Here is a 23,607-nt window from a genome sequence, read left to right as displayed (position 1 = left end):
TTGTGAACAGAGAGTTTACTGATCCAGCTCAGCGAAGTCCCCACTTCCTTGTTTTCTCTGTCTATTCGCACCTGGCCATCATTCTTCAAACAATGCCCCTCAAACAGGAGAGAGAGAGAGAGAGAGAAAGAAAGAGAGAGAGAGAAAGAAAGAGAGAGAGAGAAAGAGAGAGAGAGAGTGAGAGAGAAAGAAAGAGAGAGAGAGAGAGAGAAAGAAAGAGAGAGAGAGAGAGAGAGAGAGAGAAAGAGAGAGAGAGATAGAGAGAGGGAGAGAGAGAGAGAGAGAGAGAGAGAGAAAGAAAGAGAGAGAGAGAAAGAGAGAGAGAGAGAGAGTGAGAGAGAAAGAAAGAGAGAGAGAGAGTGAGAGAGAAAGAAAGAAAGAGAGAGAGAGAGAGAGAGAGAGAGAGAGAGAGAGAGACAGAGAGAGAGAGAGAGAGAGAGAGAAAGTCAATTTAAGCTAAACCTGACCTGGAGACAATTATCTCATTGGTCCTTTTAGAACCAGAATACCTCAGAGAGCTTTCCATGAGTGAGAGAGAGAAAGAGGGAGAGGAGAGAAGACGGAGTATACCCATCAATATTAAATGGCTCAAATAGAGTGAATCAAAGGAAGACAGAGTGAAGGAGGAAGGGCTGACGTTACCTTCGTAAAGCTGAACATACTGGGGAAAACCAGCCGCCCGCAGCCAATCACAAGCCTCCTTAGCCTCCAGTTCTGAAAAAGAGTTATCACCCAGATGAAATGATGAGAGATAATCATGTAGGAAATTCTTAAACAATGGATAAAATTACTTCCTCATGGCAGCACTGATTACATGTTATTAACACTATAACATCACTCCACCCAACACAACATTTAATCACACCACCATAACACAACATTATAACACTATAACATCACTCCACCCAACACAACATTTAATCACACCACCATAACACAACATTATAACACTATAACATCACTCCACCCAACACAACACCATTTCATCACACCACCCAACACAACATTATAACATTATAACATCACACCACCCAACACAACACCATTTCATCACACCACCCAACACAACATTATAACACTATAACATCACTCCACCCAACACAACACCATTTCATCACACCACCCAACACAACATTATAACACTATAACATCACACCACCCAACACAACACCATTTCATCACACCACCATAACACAACATTATAACACTATAACATCACTCCACCCAACACAACACCATTTCATCACACCACCCAACACAACATTATAACACTATAACATCACACCACCCAACACAACATTGTAACACTATAACATCACTCCACCCAACACAACACCATTTCATCACACCACCCAACACAACATTATAACACTATAACATCACTCCACCCAACACAACACCATCACAGCACACCACCATAACACAACATTATAACACTATAACATCACTCCACCCAACACAACACCATTTCATCACACCACCCAACACAACATTATAACACTATAACATCACTCCACCCAACACAACACCATTTAATCACACCACCATAACACAACATTATAACACTATAACATCACTCCACCCAACACAACACCATTTCATCACACCACCCAACACAACATTATAACACTATAACATCACTCCACCCAACACAACACCATCACAGCAGCGCCATGACATCGTCACTAGGTTTATGACAGTATTGGCAGCAACAAGTCAAAATCGGTATTAAGCTCATGTGTGCCTGCTAGCGGGGAGAGGACTCGGGACCACGCTGCCATGTGAGAAACATAAATGAGAATGGCACAAAGTGCTGATAAAGTGATAGCACTACCATAGTTCATATGTCCCATACAGTGTTTCATATGCTTAAAGTTCCATACAGTGCCTCATATGCTTAAAGCCCCATACAGTGTTTCATATGCTTAAAGCCCCATACAGTGTTTCATATGGTTAAAGCCCCATACAGTGTTTCATATGGTTAAAGCCCCAGACAATGTTTCATATGCTTAAAGTCCCATACAGTCTTTCATATGGTTAAGTGCTAAATGATCTCTGTGGTTTGGGCAATAGCTCATTATAGCATCCTGACCACTCAGTCAAGTGTCAACAAAAGTAACAGTAACCTTTTAAGTAAGTAATACAGAAATATTTCCATCAGTAAATTTTGAACATGGCTTACACTTGGGAGTTTTTGAATAAAATATTAAGTCACAGCTAGACATTTCACACAGGTCCTCAAATTTGAAATCAATACTGTATCAGAATGGGCCTTAAAAAAGGGGGTGGGGAGACTTGAATGCTATATGCCAGTGTTTAACTCGGACATAAATATTATTTTGATCGATATGCTTTCTTAGTTGACCTTTTTTCATAGCACTGCTAAGGTACTGCAGCTGGAAAGCTGGGCAATAAAAAGTTGATTGTATTTTGATTTTGTGACTCAATACTAACACTGTTTTACTTGAAGGACGGTTGGTTAACCTCTGGAGGGATATATACAACCGTTTTAAAGCTGATGTTTCTGTTAGCAGTTGTAATTTTTATATGGTATTGCTGTTGTAACCTTTATATTAAAAGATTGAAGGCGATAAGGCTGATTTACACGGAGCCTTAGCCGTAGCCTATGTGAGTGGCTTACGCCGTTGTGAGCATTTATACTTCTGCGCTGGTGTGTCTAGGTCGCTCTGTAATCACATCGCCAAAACGCTAGTTTGCGGTGGGATGTCTATGCCACCGTGTTGATTTTCTTTGTGCATTACAAACGATTGTGGGAATAATGTTAAATAAAAAGTTGGAATTCAGTCCTTGCACAGCAATATCTGTAAAACAAGTTCTGCATTCAAAAGAAAGACTAGTTTCTAAACTTTTGGGAACAAACAAACGGAGCTCTCAAAATAACGAGCGATCAGTTCACCATTTTGACGAAAATTTTCAATTGCGACCGAAACCGAGTGGATCATGTGGGAGTTGGAGCTAATAAATGTTGAGCAACAGTTACTTTAACTGAAATTACTGCAACACAGAAAAGAGAGAAGTCATCGGAGGAGATGGTGTGTACGACCATTGAACCGACTGCGCAGAAGGAGGGTGATGCTACTAAGCGGACCAATCACAGTAACTGTGATCTGCAGCGACGCGTAGTTACATTTCTAGGGAGGTGCGCGTCAGGCTACCGCGTAGGCTATGGCGTAGGGTCCGTGGCTACACAGAGCTTACGCCGTATCTACGGCGTACATTCGACGCAGAAGTGTAGAATGGGCTTTAGGCCAATTTATACTTCTGCGTCAAATCTACGCTGTAAGTATGGCTTCGGCTATGCGCAGCCGTGTACCTTACACCGTAGCCTGACGTGCACCTCCCCAGAGATGTAACTGTGCGTTGCAGCCTTATGGCGTGGGCTCCGTGTAGATCCAGTTTTATAAATCAGCCTTTAGTTACATTTTTGGGGAGGTGCGCGTCAGGCTACGGCATAGGCTTCGGCGTAAGGTACGCGGAGACGCAGAGCCTACGCCATACCTACGCCGTAGATTTGACACAGAAGTATAAACTGGCCTATACTCTAAAACTGTTGTTTACTGTTAATTGTTAAGTACATGATATTGTTGTTGTTTTTAATTGTTAATGTTTATGAAGAGCTTTTTTTTAATAAAGGCGTTTATGTTGAATGGGACTTCTGTTTTGGCTGTGGTAAACAATCAGATCCTGAGAATCATGGAATTTCACTGGCATTGGTATTGACTACCAAAGTTCTGGCATAGTGACATCCCTACCACGGCTGAACGATTAATTGATTTCTAATCGAAATCACGATTTGAAAACAATGCAACTAGCAAATCGCAAAGGCTGTGTTTTAGGATATACCTTATGCAGCGCATCTGACGCAGAGTTTGAACTGTTGTGTCAATGGTTTTACAGTCATACCATCCACCTTGTGTGACAGTTATGCACACCAATCAGAATTGCTGTGCTCCTTGCGTACCATCATGCTCACCAATCAGAGGTGACCCAGGGCAACTGCGTATACACCCACCAACAACAAACACGTGAAACCTAAGGAAAGCCTTACATTTGTGGTGCCGAAAAATGGCCCTCACTGAGCCAGAAGCAACGCTGGACAATTTAGTCCCAAAGAAAAACGCACTTCAATATTTCTATGCAGCACCTGAGCCATGAGTGAATGACCTGCCTATTTCAGTGTAAGAGAATGTTTACAGAACGGTCCTAGTACTTTCTTAATGGAATTGTTTTATTTTTTACTTAATTTATTTAACTTGCTTTTGTGATAATTGTTCTGTATTAGATGTCTTTGCTGAGTACTCAATTCTGACTGGTCAATTACAGCATTCTACGGCCTGTTATTTCTGGATAGCAGACCACTGCTATGAGTAACAGACCATTGCTATGGGACCATATTTTTTTTAGCAGAGGCAATAAAGTCATTTTTAAATGGCTTCACGTCAAGGTCCTGCACCACCAGTCTGCTGATATCCTCATATATATTTCATGACTGAATTATGCACAAAGATGTGTCATTAATATTAACATCAAGTTCATTACATTTATAGTTCCAAAGACACAAGAGACTGACACTTCCTCTGCTTAATCTAAAGTCATTCAGATTCTTTAATTCTAATCAAAATTCCATTTGTTAAATTATTTTCTCTCATTTCAAAGTACAGTGAGAAAAATGATGCTCTAAAAAGTTATTAAAAAGTTACAAAGTATCCAGATACACAACACACATACATCATCTCATCTTATACACACAGGCACTCATTTCTCTTTCTCTCTCTCCCTCTCTCTCACACACAAACACACACACATCATCATCATCATCTCATCTCATACACACAGGCACTCATTTCTCTTTCTCCCTCTCTCTCTCTCTCTCTCTCTCACACACACACACACACACACACCATCATCATCATCATCATCATCATCATCATCATCATCATCATCATCATCATCTCATTCATCATTCCTTCAGTATAAGGACGCTTTATTCGCTTAACAGTTAAGTCAAAAGGTTCAGTCAAAATTAAGTGTAAATTTGCTCTGCTGTAAGTCAAACATTTGCTGATTAATGAAGCTTCACTTGGCCTTGATTAATATGATGATTAATCTACCTAATAATCTACCTCTGATGAAACATTCAGGTAGTGCACTCTGAATGCCATTAGCACAGAATGCAGAAAGGTTGCCACAAGCTGGATCACAAGATGGCGCAAGACCATGTTCTTCACTTGCATCACAGCAGAAATTGGAAAGGAAGTCAGGGTCGCCATGATGGCTGCAGACATTCCTGTATGTAACGCGTCGTCTGCTTTCAAGTTCAGAGTATGGCTTTATTTCGGCTTCCATAATACAGCGAATAGTGAGCTTGACATGCAATATGCCGTTTGCAAATAGTGACACATAAAAATCAAATACTCTGGAAATACGACCAACTTGAGGGCTCATCTCACAAGACGCCACCCGGAGTTACTGGGAGATGAGGAGGTGAAATAGGCAAAAACCACATGTATGTGTTCAATGAAGAACTGAGTTGGTATTTTGTACTATTCACAAAAGGAACAGTAGATAATTTTGTTCACAGAATTAAATGGGAAGATTCAAGTGCGATGAACTGAGTTGTGTGTTATTTTTCTTATGACTTTTAATGCATTTTAATAACATATGCAAGAAATAAATTGCAATGTATCACAGAGTCAAATCGCAATACTTGCTGCATTGTAAAATGTAGAGAACCACAATAACATTGTATCGTGGCCCAAATATCATGATAGTATTGTATCGTTGCCTCTGTGGCAATTCCCACCCCTAAAGTATAACATTAATTATATTTAATATTTAACAACTTTAATTTTAATTTGAAGCTGGTGTGCCTTTTCTTTTTCATTTTTCATGGCAAGAAAAGCTACGGTAATGAAAGCATATGTGCTTCTCATGCAGTGTATATGTTTTAACTGAGCAGACGATTACAACAACTTTAATGACAACGTTACCCGAGTGACCATTTTAGAAAATGACACATAGTGTCATTAATAGGTCCATAGATAAATTATGCTGGAAAATATGAATCCACTTTAATGAACAAAAGAATAAACAAATCTCTAGGCTTTTCTAAGCAGGAACCTGTTTTTCTCAAATCAAAGTAGAAACGCATCGATCCGAAAAAGTTCTGAGCAGTCAGCCACCATATTGCAGTCTTCAGGTAGAACCTCAAAGTGAAAGGTACTGATATTTATTTCACTATTTTGTGATGGTCAAGAGCCAAATGGTCAAAATAACTGTTGCTCATGTTTTTGTACACTCACTTTCTAAAAGTTTTGAAATGAGAGACTAAATTGCAGGGACAAACAGAACCATGAACGGGGTGAACCTTGACACCTCTACCAAGAAGACAACTGGCCGTTTTCTGAGTCGGTCTGTCAGACAGGGTATGCTCTGCATGACTGCACTTCTTCCACCCCTGGCATCAATGGGTCACAGAGACAGCATGTGTGTCCACACACACTACGCTCCTGTGGACACACCACACAGCTACATTCTCATGCTACGTTCTTACGCCACATGCATACATGGGCAGGTGAAAAGAGACAATGTGTGACACAGGCAGAAGGCTCTCTTTTCTGGACTGTCCCAGGACCAATGCAAAGTCATGGAGTGAGAGAGCACAGGGATCTGGACTTGACAAAATGAGAGAAAAACAGGGTGAAAAATCCAAAAACAAACTCACTGGCTATGATATTTTCACATGGACAATTGCGTGAAATAAAACAAAGACTGCATCATTATTTCAGAGTCCTTCAAAAACAGATACATGTTCTTATTTTTTTAACATGTGTTCCAAAGGTTATTTACAAACTGTTATCCAAACACATAATTTTACTTTGGCAAATTGCAGTCAACACAATTACATTTTAAGCCCTCTCCTATCATTTAATTAAAATCATGTTAAAACTTTCTTTGAAGGTCAAAAATTTCACTCGTTCCAGTCTGACATTTGATTGCATCAGGTGGAGTGCTAACTCTTAGCTTTCTTCTGAATGTTTACAGTTGGCTTCTCTTCCAACAAAAGGCACAATATCTCTGCAGCCACATACAAAGACTTCTTTAACACTATGTCTTCTTTAACACTATTAATGCCAGTGATATGGATGGATGGAATGATGGATGGATGGATGGAATGATGGATGGATGGAATGATGGTAAAATAATGCCTTTACACTGGAAGTGCCCAGATCCAATTGTGGAGGGCCAAAGTTCTGCTGCTTTTATTTTCTACCGAATCAAAAACTGATTTAAACCTCAAAAACAGGTGAGTGTGCTCTTCAGTCAATTAGAGACTGTATGTAGTTGGCTATGAACAGAAGCAGCAGGATTTTGGGCATATTTAGTCTCAGAAATGTCTCTCGTCTCTGCTTGCTCTGTACGAGGGGTTGGCCAGTAGGGTTTTTCAGGCTCAACACCAATACCAATTATTTGTAATAAAGCAGACAACCAAAATTCGGGGCCCATATTTATTTGCACTAATTATGAATACACCAACTCCAACACAAAGTTCACTTTAAGACTCACTTAAAATACAGAATATTTGAACATTATATAAAAAAACACTGTGCATAGACTCCTACAACCTACACTCCTACAAACTCTACACTCCTACAAACCCTACACTCCTACAAACCCTACACTCCTACAAACCCTACACTCCTACAAACTCTACACTCCTACAAACCCTACACTCCTACAACTCTATACTCCTACAAACCCTACACTCCTACAACTCTATACTCCTACAAACCCTACACTCCTACAAACCCTACACTCCTACAAACCCTACACTCCTACAAACTCTACACTCCTACAAACCCTACACTCCTACAACCTACACTCCCACAACCCTAAACTCCTACAACTCTACACTCCTGCAAGCCTACACTCCCATAAAAAACATTCCCACAATCCTACACTCCCCAAAAAATACACTCCTGCAACTCTATACTCCCACAACCTAAACTCCCACAAAACACACAACCCTACACTCTTGCGACCCTACACTCCTGAAGCCCAACACTCCCACAAAACACACTCTCCAACAACCCTACACTCCCACAACCCCACACTCTTACAACCCTACACTCCTAAAGCCCTACACTCCCACAAAACACACTCTCCAACAACCCTACACTCCCACAACCCTACACTCCCCAAAAAATACACTCCTACAACCTACACTCCTACAAAATACACTCCAACAACCTTCACCCCCACAAAGTACACTCCAACAAACCACACTCCCTCAAAATAGGGCTGTGAGATAAGACGATATATATCGTATGATGATAGAAAAATATCTATCGTTTCATGTTCTGCTGTATTGTTTGTTTCACTGTGTCGCAAATCACACTCTTTATGGCAATATTTTTCATCATTTGGATGACAACGGCACAGATGCACAAAATTTCCATCATGGCAACACAAACAAACATGGAGAAGAGTGAACGTGACACAGAATGGGGTAATTCCGAACAGGAGAAAGACTCCAACCAGCCAAGACAAAATGAGGAGCTTGTACCTAAAAGAGGGGCTACTTCTATTGCATGGATGTACTTTGCAAATTATGCTGCAGAGCGGTCCCCACAACAGAGTCAAACACCACTAACCCCTTTTACCACCTGCGCAAGAATTATGTCAAACAGTACGAAGAGAGTCTGCAGGTGAGCTGCTATGAAAGTGTTCCATGTTTACATTTTACGACGGAGAGTTGGGGCCATGTTGAGGAGAAAAAATGAGATTTTGAGAATAAGGTCGTAATATTGCGAGAATAAAGTCGTAATTTTAGGCTCCTATTTCCCCCATTTTAGAGGGGAAATATCAGAAGAGCAGCCTGCCACCATTTCATTATTTGTGAAATCTATGCTAAAGTATAATTTTACAAGATGCTCCACATTCCATGTTCCTCAATTTAACGCAGGGAGAAGGCTGCTTTTCTGATATTTCCCCTCTAAAATAACACGTAGCCTAAAATTATGACTTTATTCTCACAATATTATGATCTTTTTCTTGTAAAATTACAATGTTATTCTCGTAACATTACGACTGTACTCTCATAATAGTATTGTTATTTGTGAAACCTGTATTAAGTATAATTTCACAAGATGCTCCATGTTCCCCATTTTAGCACAGGCAGCAGACCACTCTTCTGATATCTCCCCTCTACACATAGCCTAAAATTACTACTTTATTCTTGTAAAATTAGGACTTTATTCTCATAATATTACAACCTTATTCTCGAAATGTCAGAATCCTCCCCCCCCCCCCCCCCCCCCCAATGTGCCCCTCATACTCTGTTGCAACATTTGGTATTTTATATACCAATATTTATGTTAGGCCTGTATTCATTTTTGTTTGCTGTTACAATTCTAACAGTTCTACTGTTAAAGAGTATTATATGCTTGGTTTTGATCTTTCTGACCGTATTCACATTTGAGGCCTATATTTATTTTGTTTGTAACTATGGCTGAAGTGTTTTGTATTTACCTTTTTATATTTTATACATTAATATTTTGCATTTATATTCTATACATTAATGTAATGTGTTTTATACATTAATTTTTTTAAATACACTCCCACAAAATATGCTCCTATAACCCTACACTCCCACAGTCCTACACTCCTACAACCCTAGGCTCTCACCACCTAGTGCCAGCCACAGAAGGAAGGCTCCCTCTTTTGATTCTTGGTTTTCCTCAAGGTCCATTTCTATTATCCGGTTTTTCTTTCAACTGTGGCCTTAGTGTTGCTTAATGAGGGACTCAGGACCTACACATTGTACATCTCTTCTGTGATAGTGTCTATTGCACATAAATGGTGTCTAATATACAATCAAACCAAAAAAAACACAGTGTCTATTGTATATAGACAGTGTCTGGTATACAAGCAAACCAAAAAAACACAGTTTCTATATACAAACAAACTGTTTTAGTCACACAGGTAATTTGAATTGTAATGATTTGATTTTCCCTCAACTGTAAATGTTCCACCTTTTCCCCAGATTCCTAAACTAACAGATTCCTACCACTGTGTCGAGAATTCCCACTGGGACAACCACATTCCCAGGCTCTGTGTATGCCTAAGAGACACACAAGGAAATACTGGTAGGCAAACAGATGGCCTCACACACTTCAAATGATGGTTTAATATTACACTTTTTTTCTTAAATGAATGTATTCACAGAAAGCTTTTCTTGACAATACAAGTATTTTGTCAAATACTAGTACATAGTACTGCTATGTCACTTCTCAACAGACTCAGCCCTGGGAATTGGCTAAAGTCTGCTGCAGTCCATACAAATGCAAAGTCAGCCGAGAAATCTTTTCATAAACGGCCTTATTTAATGTCTGTAAGGGTCCTAAACTCTAAAACATTTTGAGAGCCAAAACAGAGAGTTCTGAAATGCCATAAGCTGGGTTTCCTGTAGATGTTTCTCTTTTCCACGGAGATGGAAAAACCCTCCCTCTTCGTCTTCCTCTCCTCTCCCTCCCTTTTGCCTTCCCTGTCTCTTAAGTAAACAGGAAGCCCTCAGAATTCTCTCATCAAAATGGTGGATTTCAGAGTGTGCAGAACCGAGCATGCTGTGGGTGTGGCTAGAGTGGGTGGAGATTACCCAGCAATCATTTAACCAACAGGATTAGACCCCAGCAACTAAGACACATCATAATTGACAGGTAATAAGATTCAATCCCTACCTTTGGTTGAGAATTTAAGTGAATTCTCCTCTCAATTGTTTTTTAAAAAGCTACATGGAAATACAATTAATATACCAGTAAGCAACAGATTTCCTGTAAGTGGTAACAGAAGTCCTTTTGTCAGTACTGCTGTCAAAAAATGTCATATGAGAAGAACCTGTGTCTCCTGTTCACTACTAGAGTCACAACACAAGCCAAACAACCAACCAACAAACAGACAAACAGACAAACCAACCAACCAACCAACCAACAAACAGAGAAATCAACCAACCAACCAACCAACCAACAAACAGAGAAACCAACCAACCAACCAACAAACAGACAAACCAACCAACCAACCAACAAACAGACAAATCAACCAACCAACAAACAGACAAACCAACCAACCAACCAACAAACAGACAAACCAACCAAGAAACAGACAAATCAACCAACCAACAAACAGACAAACAGACAAACCAACCAACCAACCAACAAACAGACAAATCAACCAACCAACAAACAGACAAACCAACCAACCAACCAACAAACAGACAAACCAACCAACCAACCAACGAACAGACAAATCAACCAACCAAGAAACAGACAAATCAACCAACCAACAAACAGACAAACAGACAAATCAACCAACCAAGAAACAGACAAACCAACCAACCAACAAACAGACAAACCAACCAACCAACCAACAAACAGACAAACCAACCAAGAAACAGACAAACCAACCAACCAACCAACAAACAGACAAACCAACCAACAAACAGACAAACCAACCAACAAACAGACAAATCAACCAACCAACAAACAGACAAACAGACAAACCAACCAACCAACCAACAAACAGACAAATCAACCAACCAACAAACAGACAAACCAACCAACCAACCAACAAACAGACAAACCAACCAACCAACCAACAAACAGACAAATCAACCAACCAACAAACAGACAAACAGACAAATCAACCAACCAACAAACAGACAAACAGACAAATCAACCAACCAACAAACAGACAAACCAACCAACCAACCAACAAACAGACAAACCAACCAACCAACAAACAAACAGACAAACCAACCAACCAACAAACAGACAAATCAACCAACCAACAAACAGACAAATCAACCAACCAACCAACAAACAGACAAATCAACCAACCAACCAACAAACAGACAAATCAACCAACCAACAAACAGACAAACAGACAAATCAACCAACCAACAAACAGACAAACCAACCAACCAACCAACAAACAGACAAACCAACCAACCAACCAACCAACAAACAGACAAACCAACCAACAAACAGACAAACCAACCAAGAAACAGACAAACCAACCAACCAACAAACAGACAAACCAACCAACCAATCAACAAACAGATAAATCAACCAACCAACCAACAGACAAACAGACAAACCAACCAACCAAAAAACAGACAAACCAACCAACCAACCAACAGACCAACCAACCAACCAACAAAAAACCATAAACAACCCTACGGAGCAATCTGTCATGGGGTGAGACAGATGGGAAAGTTTCAGCAAAGCAGAACAGCAACATTAACAGGTAGACTGGCTTAACACAATGTTTTAACAAAGAGAACAGACCTTACATGACAAGCACAACCCTACGGCCAGTGCTTTCTATTTCTGTGACAGGGTCATGACTGTACTGACCAGGAACACGAGATAGAGGAAATCAAAAACCGATGCAGGAAGGTGCACGAAAACACGTACTCCTTTATTTTCTAACTATTATGCATGTGTCTCAATAACTATCAGGAGGTGCTCTTTCTACTTTATTTATTTATTGTAATGGATTCATGATTCTTACAGATGAGCACCCTTATGTACTTTGAGATGTTTTTTGTCATTGCTCTGTACATGAAGTGTACTTAGAGTATGACGAGATGCATTAGAGTTTATACAGCAGATCCATGAGGAAGGAGGGAAAACTCTGGGTGTGGTTCAGTATTAATGTAAGCGGAGTTTGGAGACGGGTCCAGAATTTGTAATGTTAAGGACACTGCAGTGAAGTAGAGGCCAAGGTACTGCCAAATTAACATTTAAAACAGTACGAGGTAACCAAAATAAGGCTGCATGAAAAGCATTTCAACAGTTGAAGTGTAAACTAGAGTGAGACAGATCTTTGTGTGATGGCATTGACGTAAATGCCATAATGCAGTAAACCCCATAAAAAAAAAAAAAAAAGTGCAGACAGTGAGGTGGAAGTGAGGCAGGCACAATCGCCAGACTTTCCTTCATTCTAGACTTTTCTCCGTTGTCATATGTGATATTCATTTTGCAAACCATTGATGGGAAAATGGAGGTCAGATGTTTTGCAGTGTAGAACTAATCATTTTCTAGGGCAGGAAGCTGTATTAATTCATTCATTTATGCATCACAGCAAGCATTAAGTGACCCCAGACATGATCGCTATCACAGTTTCCTCTTCAAACTCTTTTCCGGGCGACTCCACCCTTAAGCAGGATTCTGACTCCAGGAATAACACACACACGCACACACACACACACACACACACATTCAAACTCTCTTCCATCAAAGATGAAGACACTCAATAATAAGAGATATATAGTCTCCCAAAATGAAAGAGCAAATGTCTTTCACACATTAGCCCTCAACTTTGAGAATGTGTAAAAGATATTATCAGAACAGAGAGCTGCTCCATACAACAGTGTCAGGCAGTCTACAACAGTGTCAATCTACAACAGTGTCAGGCAGTCTACAACAGTGTCAGTCAGTCTACAACAGTGTCAGGCAGTCTACAACAGTGTCAATCTACAACAGTGTCAGGCAGTCTACAACAGTGTCAGGCAGTCTACAACAGTGTCAATCTACAACAGTGTCAGGCAGTCTACAACAGTGTCAATATACAACAGTGTCAGGCAGTCTACAACAGTGTCAGGCAGTCTACAACAGTGTCAATCTACAACAGTGTCAGGCAGTCTACAACAGTGTCAAGCAGTCTACAACAGTGTCAGTCAGTCTACAACAGTGTCAGTCAGTCTACAACAGTGTCAATCTACAACAGTGTCAGGCAGTCTACAACAGTGTCAGGCAGTCTACAACAGTGTCAATCTACAACAGTGTCAGGCAGTCTACAACAGTGTCAGGCAGTCTACAACAGTGTCAGGCAGTATACAACAGTGTCAATCTACAATAGTGTCAGGCAGTCTACAACAGTGTCAGTCAGTCTACAACAGTGTCAATCTACAACAGTGTCAGGCAGTCTACAACAGTGTCAGACAGTCTACAACAGTGTCAGGCAGTCTACAGCAGTGTCAGGCAGTCTACAACAGGGGAGATGAAATCCCTCAACACAGAGTGCACTATCCAAATTTTCAAAATTTCTTTTCTACAAAATCATTTTATAAAGCACTTCCACCTTATTGCAATGTGTCACACAAAATTAATTTCAAAACATGAAATTAATGGAGAAGAATGCTGAACCCAAGACAACGTCAGCATTGCCCAAACACAGAGTGAGTTCGGTTGATCATAAATGCATTCAAACAAGTCCTGAAGAAAGATTCTGGACAGTCCATAGATTGTTAGTTAACAGGGAACAAGCCATAAGACAATAACTTAAAGCGCCAAGGCAACACACAGAGCTATGTCTACTCACCCTCTTCATCTAATAAACACTCCAGACAGGCACATCACATAGATATTATATCACTTACAATATAGTATTATTATGTATTGTTGTATCATGTTCATATAGACAGTATATCACTCAATATATACTACTATTATTATAGGTATTGTAGCAGTCATCACTGTGGCACCATGCTGCTCATATGTCTATCACTACTGACAACCTAGAGGTGTTTGACAACCTTAGCAAGCCAACGCGTGTCCGAAAAGTCAGGACTGAGAATAAGCCAAGTTATGGAGACTGAAAAAAGAGTAGGTGAGAGTCCTTTAGTCTTAAGATACAAACACACACACAGGCTGCTTGTTGCTAGGTGTCTGAATTCTCATATCCAGCAAAAGGTGATCATGGCAACCATGCAGGGTGTGTGTGTGTGTGTGTGTGTGTGTGTGTGTGTGGTGTGAGTATGAGGAAGTGTGTGTGTGTGTGTGTGTGTGTGTGTGTGTGTGTGTGTGTGTGTGTGTGTGTGTGGTGTGAGTATGAGGAAGTGTGTGTGTGTGTGTGTGTGTGTGTGTGTGTGTGTGTGTGTGTGTGTGTGGTGCAAGTGTGAGGAAGTGTCTGTGTGACAGCAGCCCCTTTCACGATTGTTCCTTGTTCCCAAAAATCACTGGGACAACCGTGTTTACACATGGCATGAAAATCTTGAACAGGTGGAATGTGGAGTCAAACTTACGGCAAAAGACACTTTGTTTAAAACAAAATGCTGGTTCACTGGCTCCTGTGTGACTGATTTAAATCTCCCTGTTCCACTTGCTGTGAGCAAGTTGTAGGGCAAATATATCATTAAAAACCTCATCCTCTTACCCGCCAGTGTTACTGATTTGTCCATACTTGAGTCCAATCCGGAACTTGTCCACAAAATTTACAAGGTCTTGTTCCAGAAAATTGCCTGATTTTCTAAAATCATTCTTGTTTTAAACTCATCTTCAGACATGACACCATTCCGTAAAATTGCCGGAACGTGTGTGTAAGGGGTTCGAGAGAGAGAGAGATATCTTCCTGCGAGCTCTCCTTTTATGCACTAATATGCAGTCATGGACCAAAGTTCTCCCCGGACCGAATGTCTCCGTCTTAACTCCACAGGAGAGTACAGGCATTTCGAGCTACACTCCAAGACCCCGACCTGGAGCCAGCTAGTGAAGAATGGGCTCCCCCTTCTGAATCTGTGTTCATCTGAAAGTTTCTTCCAACATAACCCAGTGTATGTGTAGGCTTGCTTCATGACAGCGTCTACTGTAAAACATTCCAGGTGTGCCCAGTTTGAGAAAAATTAATCTCGTGTATTTTTTAACAATCCTTGTTAGCACTGAGAGAATACAGTGTGTGTGTGTTCCTTTGAAGAATATATCTATGTCATGAGGAGTACCACTCCAAAAACACAAGGTGAGAATGTTTGGTCACTATGACAGCATGTTTTACTATTAATCAAAATTATGCAATAGCCTATTTTCAACACCTAGTAAAATAAACATGTACTTTCTACCATGTAGACAAACAGTGTATGTACAGGTGTGTGTGTGTGTGTGCGATAGAGAAAGAGAGAGAGAGAGAGAGAGAGAGAGAGAGAGAGGAAATAGTCTGTCTGTGATCCTAATCCCTGGCTGTTCCCCTCTTGGCTAAATGATGGTCATTGTTCATACTGGCTGTATAGCAGCTATTGTCTTTGCCCCTGTTTCTTATGTCTTGCCCACCCTGTAACAATAGCAGGCATTGACTGTGTGCTGGCCCACAACGCACACGTACTGTACCGACCTCGGCCTGATTAACATTCCAGCCCTACTGAGCGTGTGCGCTGACATCGGTGCTCGGAGCCTAGGGTCAAAGGTGAGACTCTGTACCTCAGCATGCGTAGAGAAGCAGTGATGTAATCACAGTAGTGAAGTTAGTGCTTTCAGTCCAGTCACACACACACACACACACACATATACATACACACACACACACACACACACACATATACACACACACACACACACACACATATACATACACACACACACACACACACACACACATAAATACACACACACACACACACACACAAACACATAAATACACACACACACACACACAAACACATAAATACACACACACACACACACACACAAACACACACACATACACACATACATACACACATATACATACACACATATACATACACACACATACATACATACACACACACACACACACACACACACACACATAAATACACACACACACACACACACACACACAAACACATAAATACACACACACACACACACAAACACATAAATACACACACACACACACACACACACACAAACACACACACATACACACATACATACACACATATACATACACACATACATACACACATATACATACACACATACACACATATACATACACACATACATACACGTCCACACACACGCACACACACGCACACACACACACACGCACACACACGCACACACGCACACACGCACACACGCACACACACGCACACACACACACGCACACACACACACGCACACTCTTAGTATTAGGCAAGTGAAGTCATTTAATAAGAAAGGAAAGAGTTACGGCTGAATTCACTGGGTCCAATTCAAAAAACCTGACTGACAATAAGAAGCATAAGAATCTATAGCTCTCTCAAACACCACGAGGCCAACCGCATTCAAGGTTTCTATGCCACATTCGGTGTTGCTAGAAAGAAGATATGCAAATTTACCACAAGTAGCCAGTCACAACTTCTGACAGAATACCTTATGAATACTTTATTTCTGACAGAATACCTTATGAATACTTTATTTCTGACAGAATACCTTGTGAAGCACATAGCAGAATCAGTGCTAGCCTGCCCCCTCCCCAACACACACACACACACACACACACACACACACTCACCAGTTTCGCCTGACGGTACGTGAGCTCTCTCCTCGTCACTCATTAAAACTCCACTACCAAAACGCACGCTTCCACGTAGGAAACTTCAGCCTTTCTATGGCCTCAAATCCACCCAAACTCCATCAGCAACACAACTTCACACTAATCCACTGATCCAAAAGGATCCAAACCATCTACAGCGAGAGAGGATAATGTTCCTTTAGCCACATACTGAAATGCGTGTGTGTGGGGGGGGGGTGGGGTGGGGGGTGGAGATATGGCTTTATCCTGAGGTGAAAAAAAGAGAGGGGTGGTCGTGGAGCTGAAAACTTGCCCTTCCTGCCCCCATTCAGGCCAAGCACCATCTGGTTCCTGTAAGTAAATCCCGCCCCACTCTCACAGCCACGCCCACCCCAGGACATGTCCTGTCCCTCAGGAAGAACATACCACTGTAGTCACTGGGACACGGCACACTGAACCACTGCCAAAGGCTCTCAGAGACACACCGACAGATACAGAAGCAAACAAGACACCTCTCTCTCATCCACAGAGACTTACACAGGCAGAGCGTGAAAACAGAGAGACTTACACAGGCAGAGTGTAAAAACAGAGAGACTTACACAGGCAGAGCGTGAAAACAGAGAGACTTACACAGGCAGAGTGTAAAAACACAGAGACTTACATAGGCAGAGTGTAAAAACAGAGACTTACACAGGCAGAGTGTAAAAACAGAGAGACTCACATAGGCAGAGTGTAAAAACAGAGCAAGACAGTGGGGCAGATGAACACAGCTGTCCGTCTTACTCTGGAGTTTAAAGTAGGTGGCAGGGAAGGAGGTGTATGATGTATAAGGCACATGCGTGTGTGTGTCTGTGTCTGTGTTTGTGTGTGTACGTGTATGTCTCTGTGCGTGTCTTTGTGCGTGCGTGTGTATTAAGCATTTGGCCTGTGGTGAAAGCCTGCAGCTACAAGTCATGTACTGCTAAACCAGGCAGGTCCACAGGGCCCCTGGCTGGGTGCAGTGAAGTCACTTTGTGATAATGTCTAATGTAAAAATTTATACATAAACCAAACTGAACTGTGGTAAAGTGAAGTAAAAGAGCCTCCCTGCTACACCATACTGCACTCTGCCATAGGGCTGAACGATTAATCGATTTCTAATCGAAATTGCAATTTGAAACAATGCGATTAGCAAATTGCAAAGGCTACAGTTTAGCATATACGTTATGCGGCACATCTGACCTGGGGTTTAAACTGCCGTGTCAGTGGTTCTCATGCCGTCCCCCGTGTGTGACAGTCATGCTCACCAATGAGAGGCTGACCCGAGGCGACTGCGTATACGCCCACCTACAGCTTACATGTTAGGTTATTCTATGTTCTATGCCAATTTAAAAAAAATGTAATAAACACATGTTGGAAGCAATTCAAATCTTTACGTTCTCATCTTTGCATTAGAATATAGAGCAGTTAGTGTTTTGATGGTGTCTCATGTGGTGATGCTCCATCACATATTTCAAATCTATTACTCAGTGAATATTGGACTTTAGTGAACTTCAGTAACTTCAGTGAAGCTAGACTTTAAAAAATTATATCGCAAATCAAATCACAATCACAATCACAATATCTGTAAGAAAAATCACAATTAGATATTTTCCCCAAATCATTCAGCCCTACTCTGGAAAATACATCACTTCCTCTCAACCCTGCATCACTTCCTCCCAATGGCCTTCCATTCCTGTCTACAGTGTTAATACTGGAGAGAGAGAGAGAGAGAGACAGGATGTCAAACATCACATCCTGTACAACCAGACACCATGTATGTCTGATGGATACATTCATTTTCTACAAAAACACAGAAGAAATATCTGTGACACACCCTAAATCTTTGAGTATGAGCACATGGGGAAAAGAATGATCAAACGTTGAGTTATATGGCAAACAGTATGTACCTGTAAAGGTGAGAACGCACATGTATGCATATGACAAAAACGGAGAAACAAAAAGGAGAAAGACTAAGAGTAAAATCAAAGAGCAGCGAGAGGATGAGAGAACAGAACAGAACTGATATTCAAATGACTTAATAACAACAACAGAACAGTGAGAGTTAGGAAAACAGCAAGAAAGAAATTCGGGATAAATGCGGACAGAGAGAGAGAGGTTAAAGAAGAGGACACATCTTTCCGGAGGACACGAAGGGAAATAAGCAGTAACTCAGTCATTGGCCTTAGACAGTAAAAGTAAATGAAAAACAAAGAGAGAGAGATGAAGTGAGCTGGGAGAACAGTGCATTGTGTCAGTGTGACCAGTCTGGACCTGTCCACTGACTAAGCTTTACTATCAAGGCAGAAAATGGCTAATGGGCCCAGCAATTTCAAAGCTCTTCATCTGTCACTCAACAGGGGTTATAATTCTTTCAGCCATTGGCAGCTAAAAATCACTCAGCCTGGCACCAGCACCAAACACAATGGGGAAAGCAATGCAAAAATGACCGGGTTTGACAACCCTGTCAAGAGGGAACATTATCCAGAAAAGACTGAAATTCACAGTGAGTGAGAAGGCATAGTGAACTCTGTTTAAAATTCACCCGAATACACTGAGAAATTTAAACAGTTCATTCAGAATCAATTTAGCTCACTTCTATAGCAGCCACATCATTCAAAGCCTCTATAGCAACCACGTCATTCAAAGCCTCTATAACAATCATTTCACGGAGGGCCTGGAAGTTAAGATGACTAGCAAGACACACACTCACAACACACACACACACCCACACCACACACACACACACACACACAGTCACACACACATACACTGTTCTCCTTCAGAATCACAAAATATTTTCCATGTAAGTACAAAGCAGCATGCCGAATTTGGCTACATGGCAATCTAACAGAGGAAACTCCTCATCCACAACTCACTCTGCGTGACCACTCCAGCCCAGGTGATACAGAGCAAAGTCTCTGTCTTACATATAGACTAGCATTTGGGCAGTATCAAGGTATTACGGTATACCAGGGTATTTAGAGATCCCGAAGGTGTGATTTTCAATACCACCAAAAATACAGACGCTCCTCTTTCTGTTAAACTGTTGTGGAGATGCTGTACTGAGGGAGGGTTAACAGGCATCCCACTTTGCTTTGTACTGCACAGCATTTTGACCCTTTGTCTCACATCCCACATACTGAGATAATGACCCGCATTTTCATTGGTCATTTGGTTTTGAACTGTCAGAAATAAGATCACATGGATGTGTTCTATTACCCAATCAGCATGAGCCGCTTATGCTGCTGCAGCTTAGTTTCTACTCTATTTTAATAAGCCTGCGTCAAAAGCAGTGACCTGGCTCATACAGACGCAACAGAGCCAGGCTTTTCTAAAAGCCTGGCTTTCATCCAATGGCTGAGAAGAGAGCAGTGAAGCCGGTCATCAAGAGGCTGTGACAGCCGTCAGTCAAACTGTGCAGACGTGGGGCCGGTGAACTCCTCTGCAACATCACAAAAACCAAACTGACACAAACTTTGCAGCCATGAAGGTAAAAGCTAGCAGGTGACATCACAGCTACAAAGAAAAGAAAATGGTCTTTTAGTGAAGAATGGGCCCTGACGTATTCCTGCGTGTCCTTACTTAACCTTTTCCAGTTAAAGAATAGCAAAATTACATTAGCCTACCCATCTTGACGTTTTACGCTCTAACACAGAGCGATCATATTTTGGTTTTCAAAAAAAAGGACACTGGGGGGGGAGTGTTCAGTGAAAGTTCAGTGCCTATCACTCCTGATCCTTACCAGCGTTTATAAGGGGCTGTTGCCTAGCAACATAAAACTGCATTGTGACATAATTTGAGAACCAGCCTGCTGCAGTACATAGACAGCTAGTGAGTTAATGTGACAAATGGTGTTGAGGGAATGATTGAGATGCAGTTTGGTCACTGTTTGCAGGAAGGGTGTGTCCACGACCGACCAATGGCGCTGTGTGAGAAGGTGGGAGCTAAAGAGAAAAGTCAAAGCGATGTAAGAACACACACAATGAATGGTGACACTGGAGAGCAAATCCCAGACATCTCTGGCAATCTGGAGATCCCAGCAGGATGCATTTTTTAGGTCTCAAAAAGAGGACATGTCCAAGAAAAAGAGGATGTATGGTCACCCTGTCTAACACTGCGAACGACTTCGGTTCACTGACAGTGTCTAATATGCAATAAACACCTATACTTTGTTCTCTAGTTGATTCCAGTTAGGAATCCAGTTAGGAACACTCCCTCCCTCATACATAACTATATAGAATAAAAGAAAATGAGAGTAACCTGTACAACATGAAGAAAGAAATGTGCATATGGAATCGATATCCATCATATAAAATTACTGGGGCTTTTACATAACCACTGGCCGATTAACCAACCACTATTCTCTTTTTCTTTTTTTTACACAAATACCGTCAAAACAGAGAGAGGGGAAAGGGAGAAAGATATATATACATACACATACATACATACACACACACATTGGGGATGCAACGGTACACGGTATGTTGTCAAACCGTTCAGTACATCCTCTATGGTTCAATGCACATACGTGAAGTGTGGTATTACAATATGCCTGTCATTTTCCTATAATTTCCAAAACTTGCTTATTGCACTGCAGATTACACAAACGTTGTACCTTCAGATCCATAGAACATCTCTGGAGCCTATCAGAACATCTCTGGAGCCTATCAGAACATCTCTAGAGCCTATCAGAACATCTCTGGAGCCTATCAGAACATCTCTGGAGCCTATCAGAACTTCCCTGTGGCCAATCAGCGCTCTGTATGCAAATACGAGCTGGAGAAGAGAGGGGAAACTAAAACCAAAAAATCTGTCAGCTCCAAGGTGATAGATAGATAGATACTTTATTAATCCCGAAGGAAATCTCAGAATGTTTTCTTCCTCAATGTGGCGCATTTTGGAAAATGAGGGTAAGAGGACCGTAAACAAGCGTTGCTTTGCCACCGTCGGCCCAATCAGTCATGCTGCCATTTTTCTGAATGGAGAGTTTTATTTGTCAGTAGGCAAAATGAAGAGTTTAAAGGGTGATGTGTTAGGATTAGAGTTAGGGTCAAGGTTAGAGTTAGGGTTAGGGTTAGAGTTAGGGTCAGGGTTAGGGTTAACTGGTGGTAAATGACTGAGTGCAGTCTGAGCTGAGACATTACTGAAATTAAAAATGAAACCAAGAGTAATTATAGTCAATCTAAATCTCCCAACCACTGACCTGACATTTAGGGATGACTCTCTTTCTTTCACACACACACACACACATACCGCTCTTCACAGGTAACGAAGAGGTCATTACCTCCAGGCTACAGAGCTACTTTTAAAAGAAGGTGTGACGTCTTGGATGAAATGTTATGAAAGCTTTTTTGACTGCAACCTCCCACTGTTGTCATGGAAACAGACTCCTGCGGAACGCTTTGTGTAAAATTTAAAAAAAATAGAAATAAAAAAGAGAGTGCAGGTGTCTTATCAACAGACTCAGAACCTTGAGGGGGGAAAAATGGATATGCAGATCCCAATCAGACAACCCTGAGTAAATGTTTCAGAGTCCTCAGCATCTGTATAGTACACTGTCTGTGTGTAGTCATCTGCTCAGCCGTTAGAGTGTATAGTATACTGTCTGTGTGTAGTCATCTGCTCAGCCGTTAGAGTGTATAGTATACTGTCTGTGTGTAGTCATCTGCTCAGCCGTTAGAGTGTATAGTATATTGTCTGTGTGTAGTCATCTGCTCAGCCGTTAGAGTGTATAGTATACTGTCTGTGTGTAGTCATCTGCTCAGCCGTTAGAGTGTATAGTATACTGTCTGTGTGTAGTCATCTGCTCAGCCGTTAGAGTGTATAGTATACTGTCTGTGTGTAGTCATCTGCTCAGCCGTTAGAGTGTATAGTATACTGTCTGTGTGTAGTCATCTGCTCAGCCGTTAGAGTGTATAGTATACTGTCTGTGTGTAGTCATCTGCTCAGCCGTTAGAGTGTATAGTATACTGTCTGTGTGTAGTCATCTGCTCAGCCGTTAGAGTGTATAGTATACTGTCTGTGTGTAGTCATCTGCTCAGCCGTTAGAGTGTATAGTATACTGTCTGTGTGTAGTCATCTGCTCAGCCGTTAGAGTGTATAGTATACTGTCTGTGTGTAGTCATCTGCTCAGCCGTTAGAGTGTATAGTATACTGTCTGTGTGTAGTCATCTGCTCAGCCGTTAGAGTGTATAGTATACTGTCTGTGTGTAGTCATTTGCTCAGCCGTTAGAGTGTATAGTATACTGTCTG

At 41.3% G+C, this 23,607-nt stretch overlaps 1 protein-coding gene across 1 annotated transcript in view; it reads right to left on the bottom strand.

The window, feature by feature from the left end:
• The window catches only part of stard8 (StAR related lipid transfer domain containing 8), a 46,807-nt gene extending 29,393 nt beyond the window's left edge, over window positions 1–17,414 (bottom strand). Inside the window, exons 1-2 of the mRNA XM_030792473.1 lie at window positions 17,335–17,414; window positions 643–714 (exon numbers count right to left, since the gene is read on the bottom strand). Coding sequence (XP_030648333.1) covers window positions 643–714; window positions 17,335–17,377 — 115 coding nt within the window. The 5' untranslated portion in view covers window positions 17,378–17,414. The remainder of the gene's footprint in view (window positions 1–642; window positions 715–17,334) is intronic.
• Window positions 17,415–23,607: the final 6,193 nt, after the last annotated feature.

Source organism: Chanos chanos, chromosome 15 (genome assembly GCF_902362185.1).
Source record: "Chanos chanos chromosome 15, fChaCha1.1, whole genome shotgun sequence".
Lineage (NCBI taxonomy): Eukaryota > Metazoa > Chordata > Actinopteri > Gonorynchiformes > Chanidae > Chanos > Chanos chanos.
The sequence above is the reverse complement of the archived record's forward strand: the minus strand, read 5'-3'. Positions and strand labels throughout refer to the sequence as shown.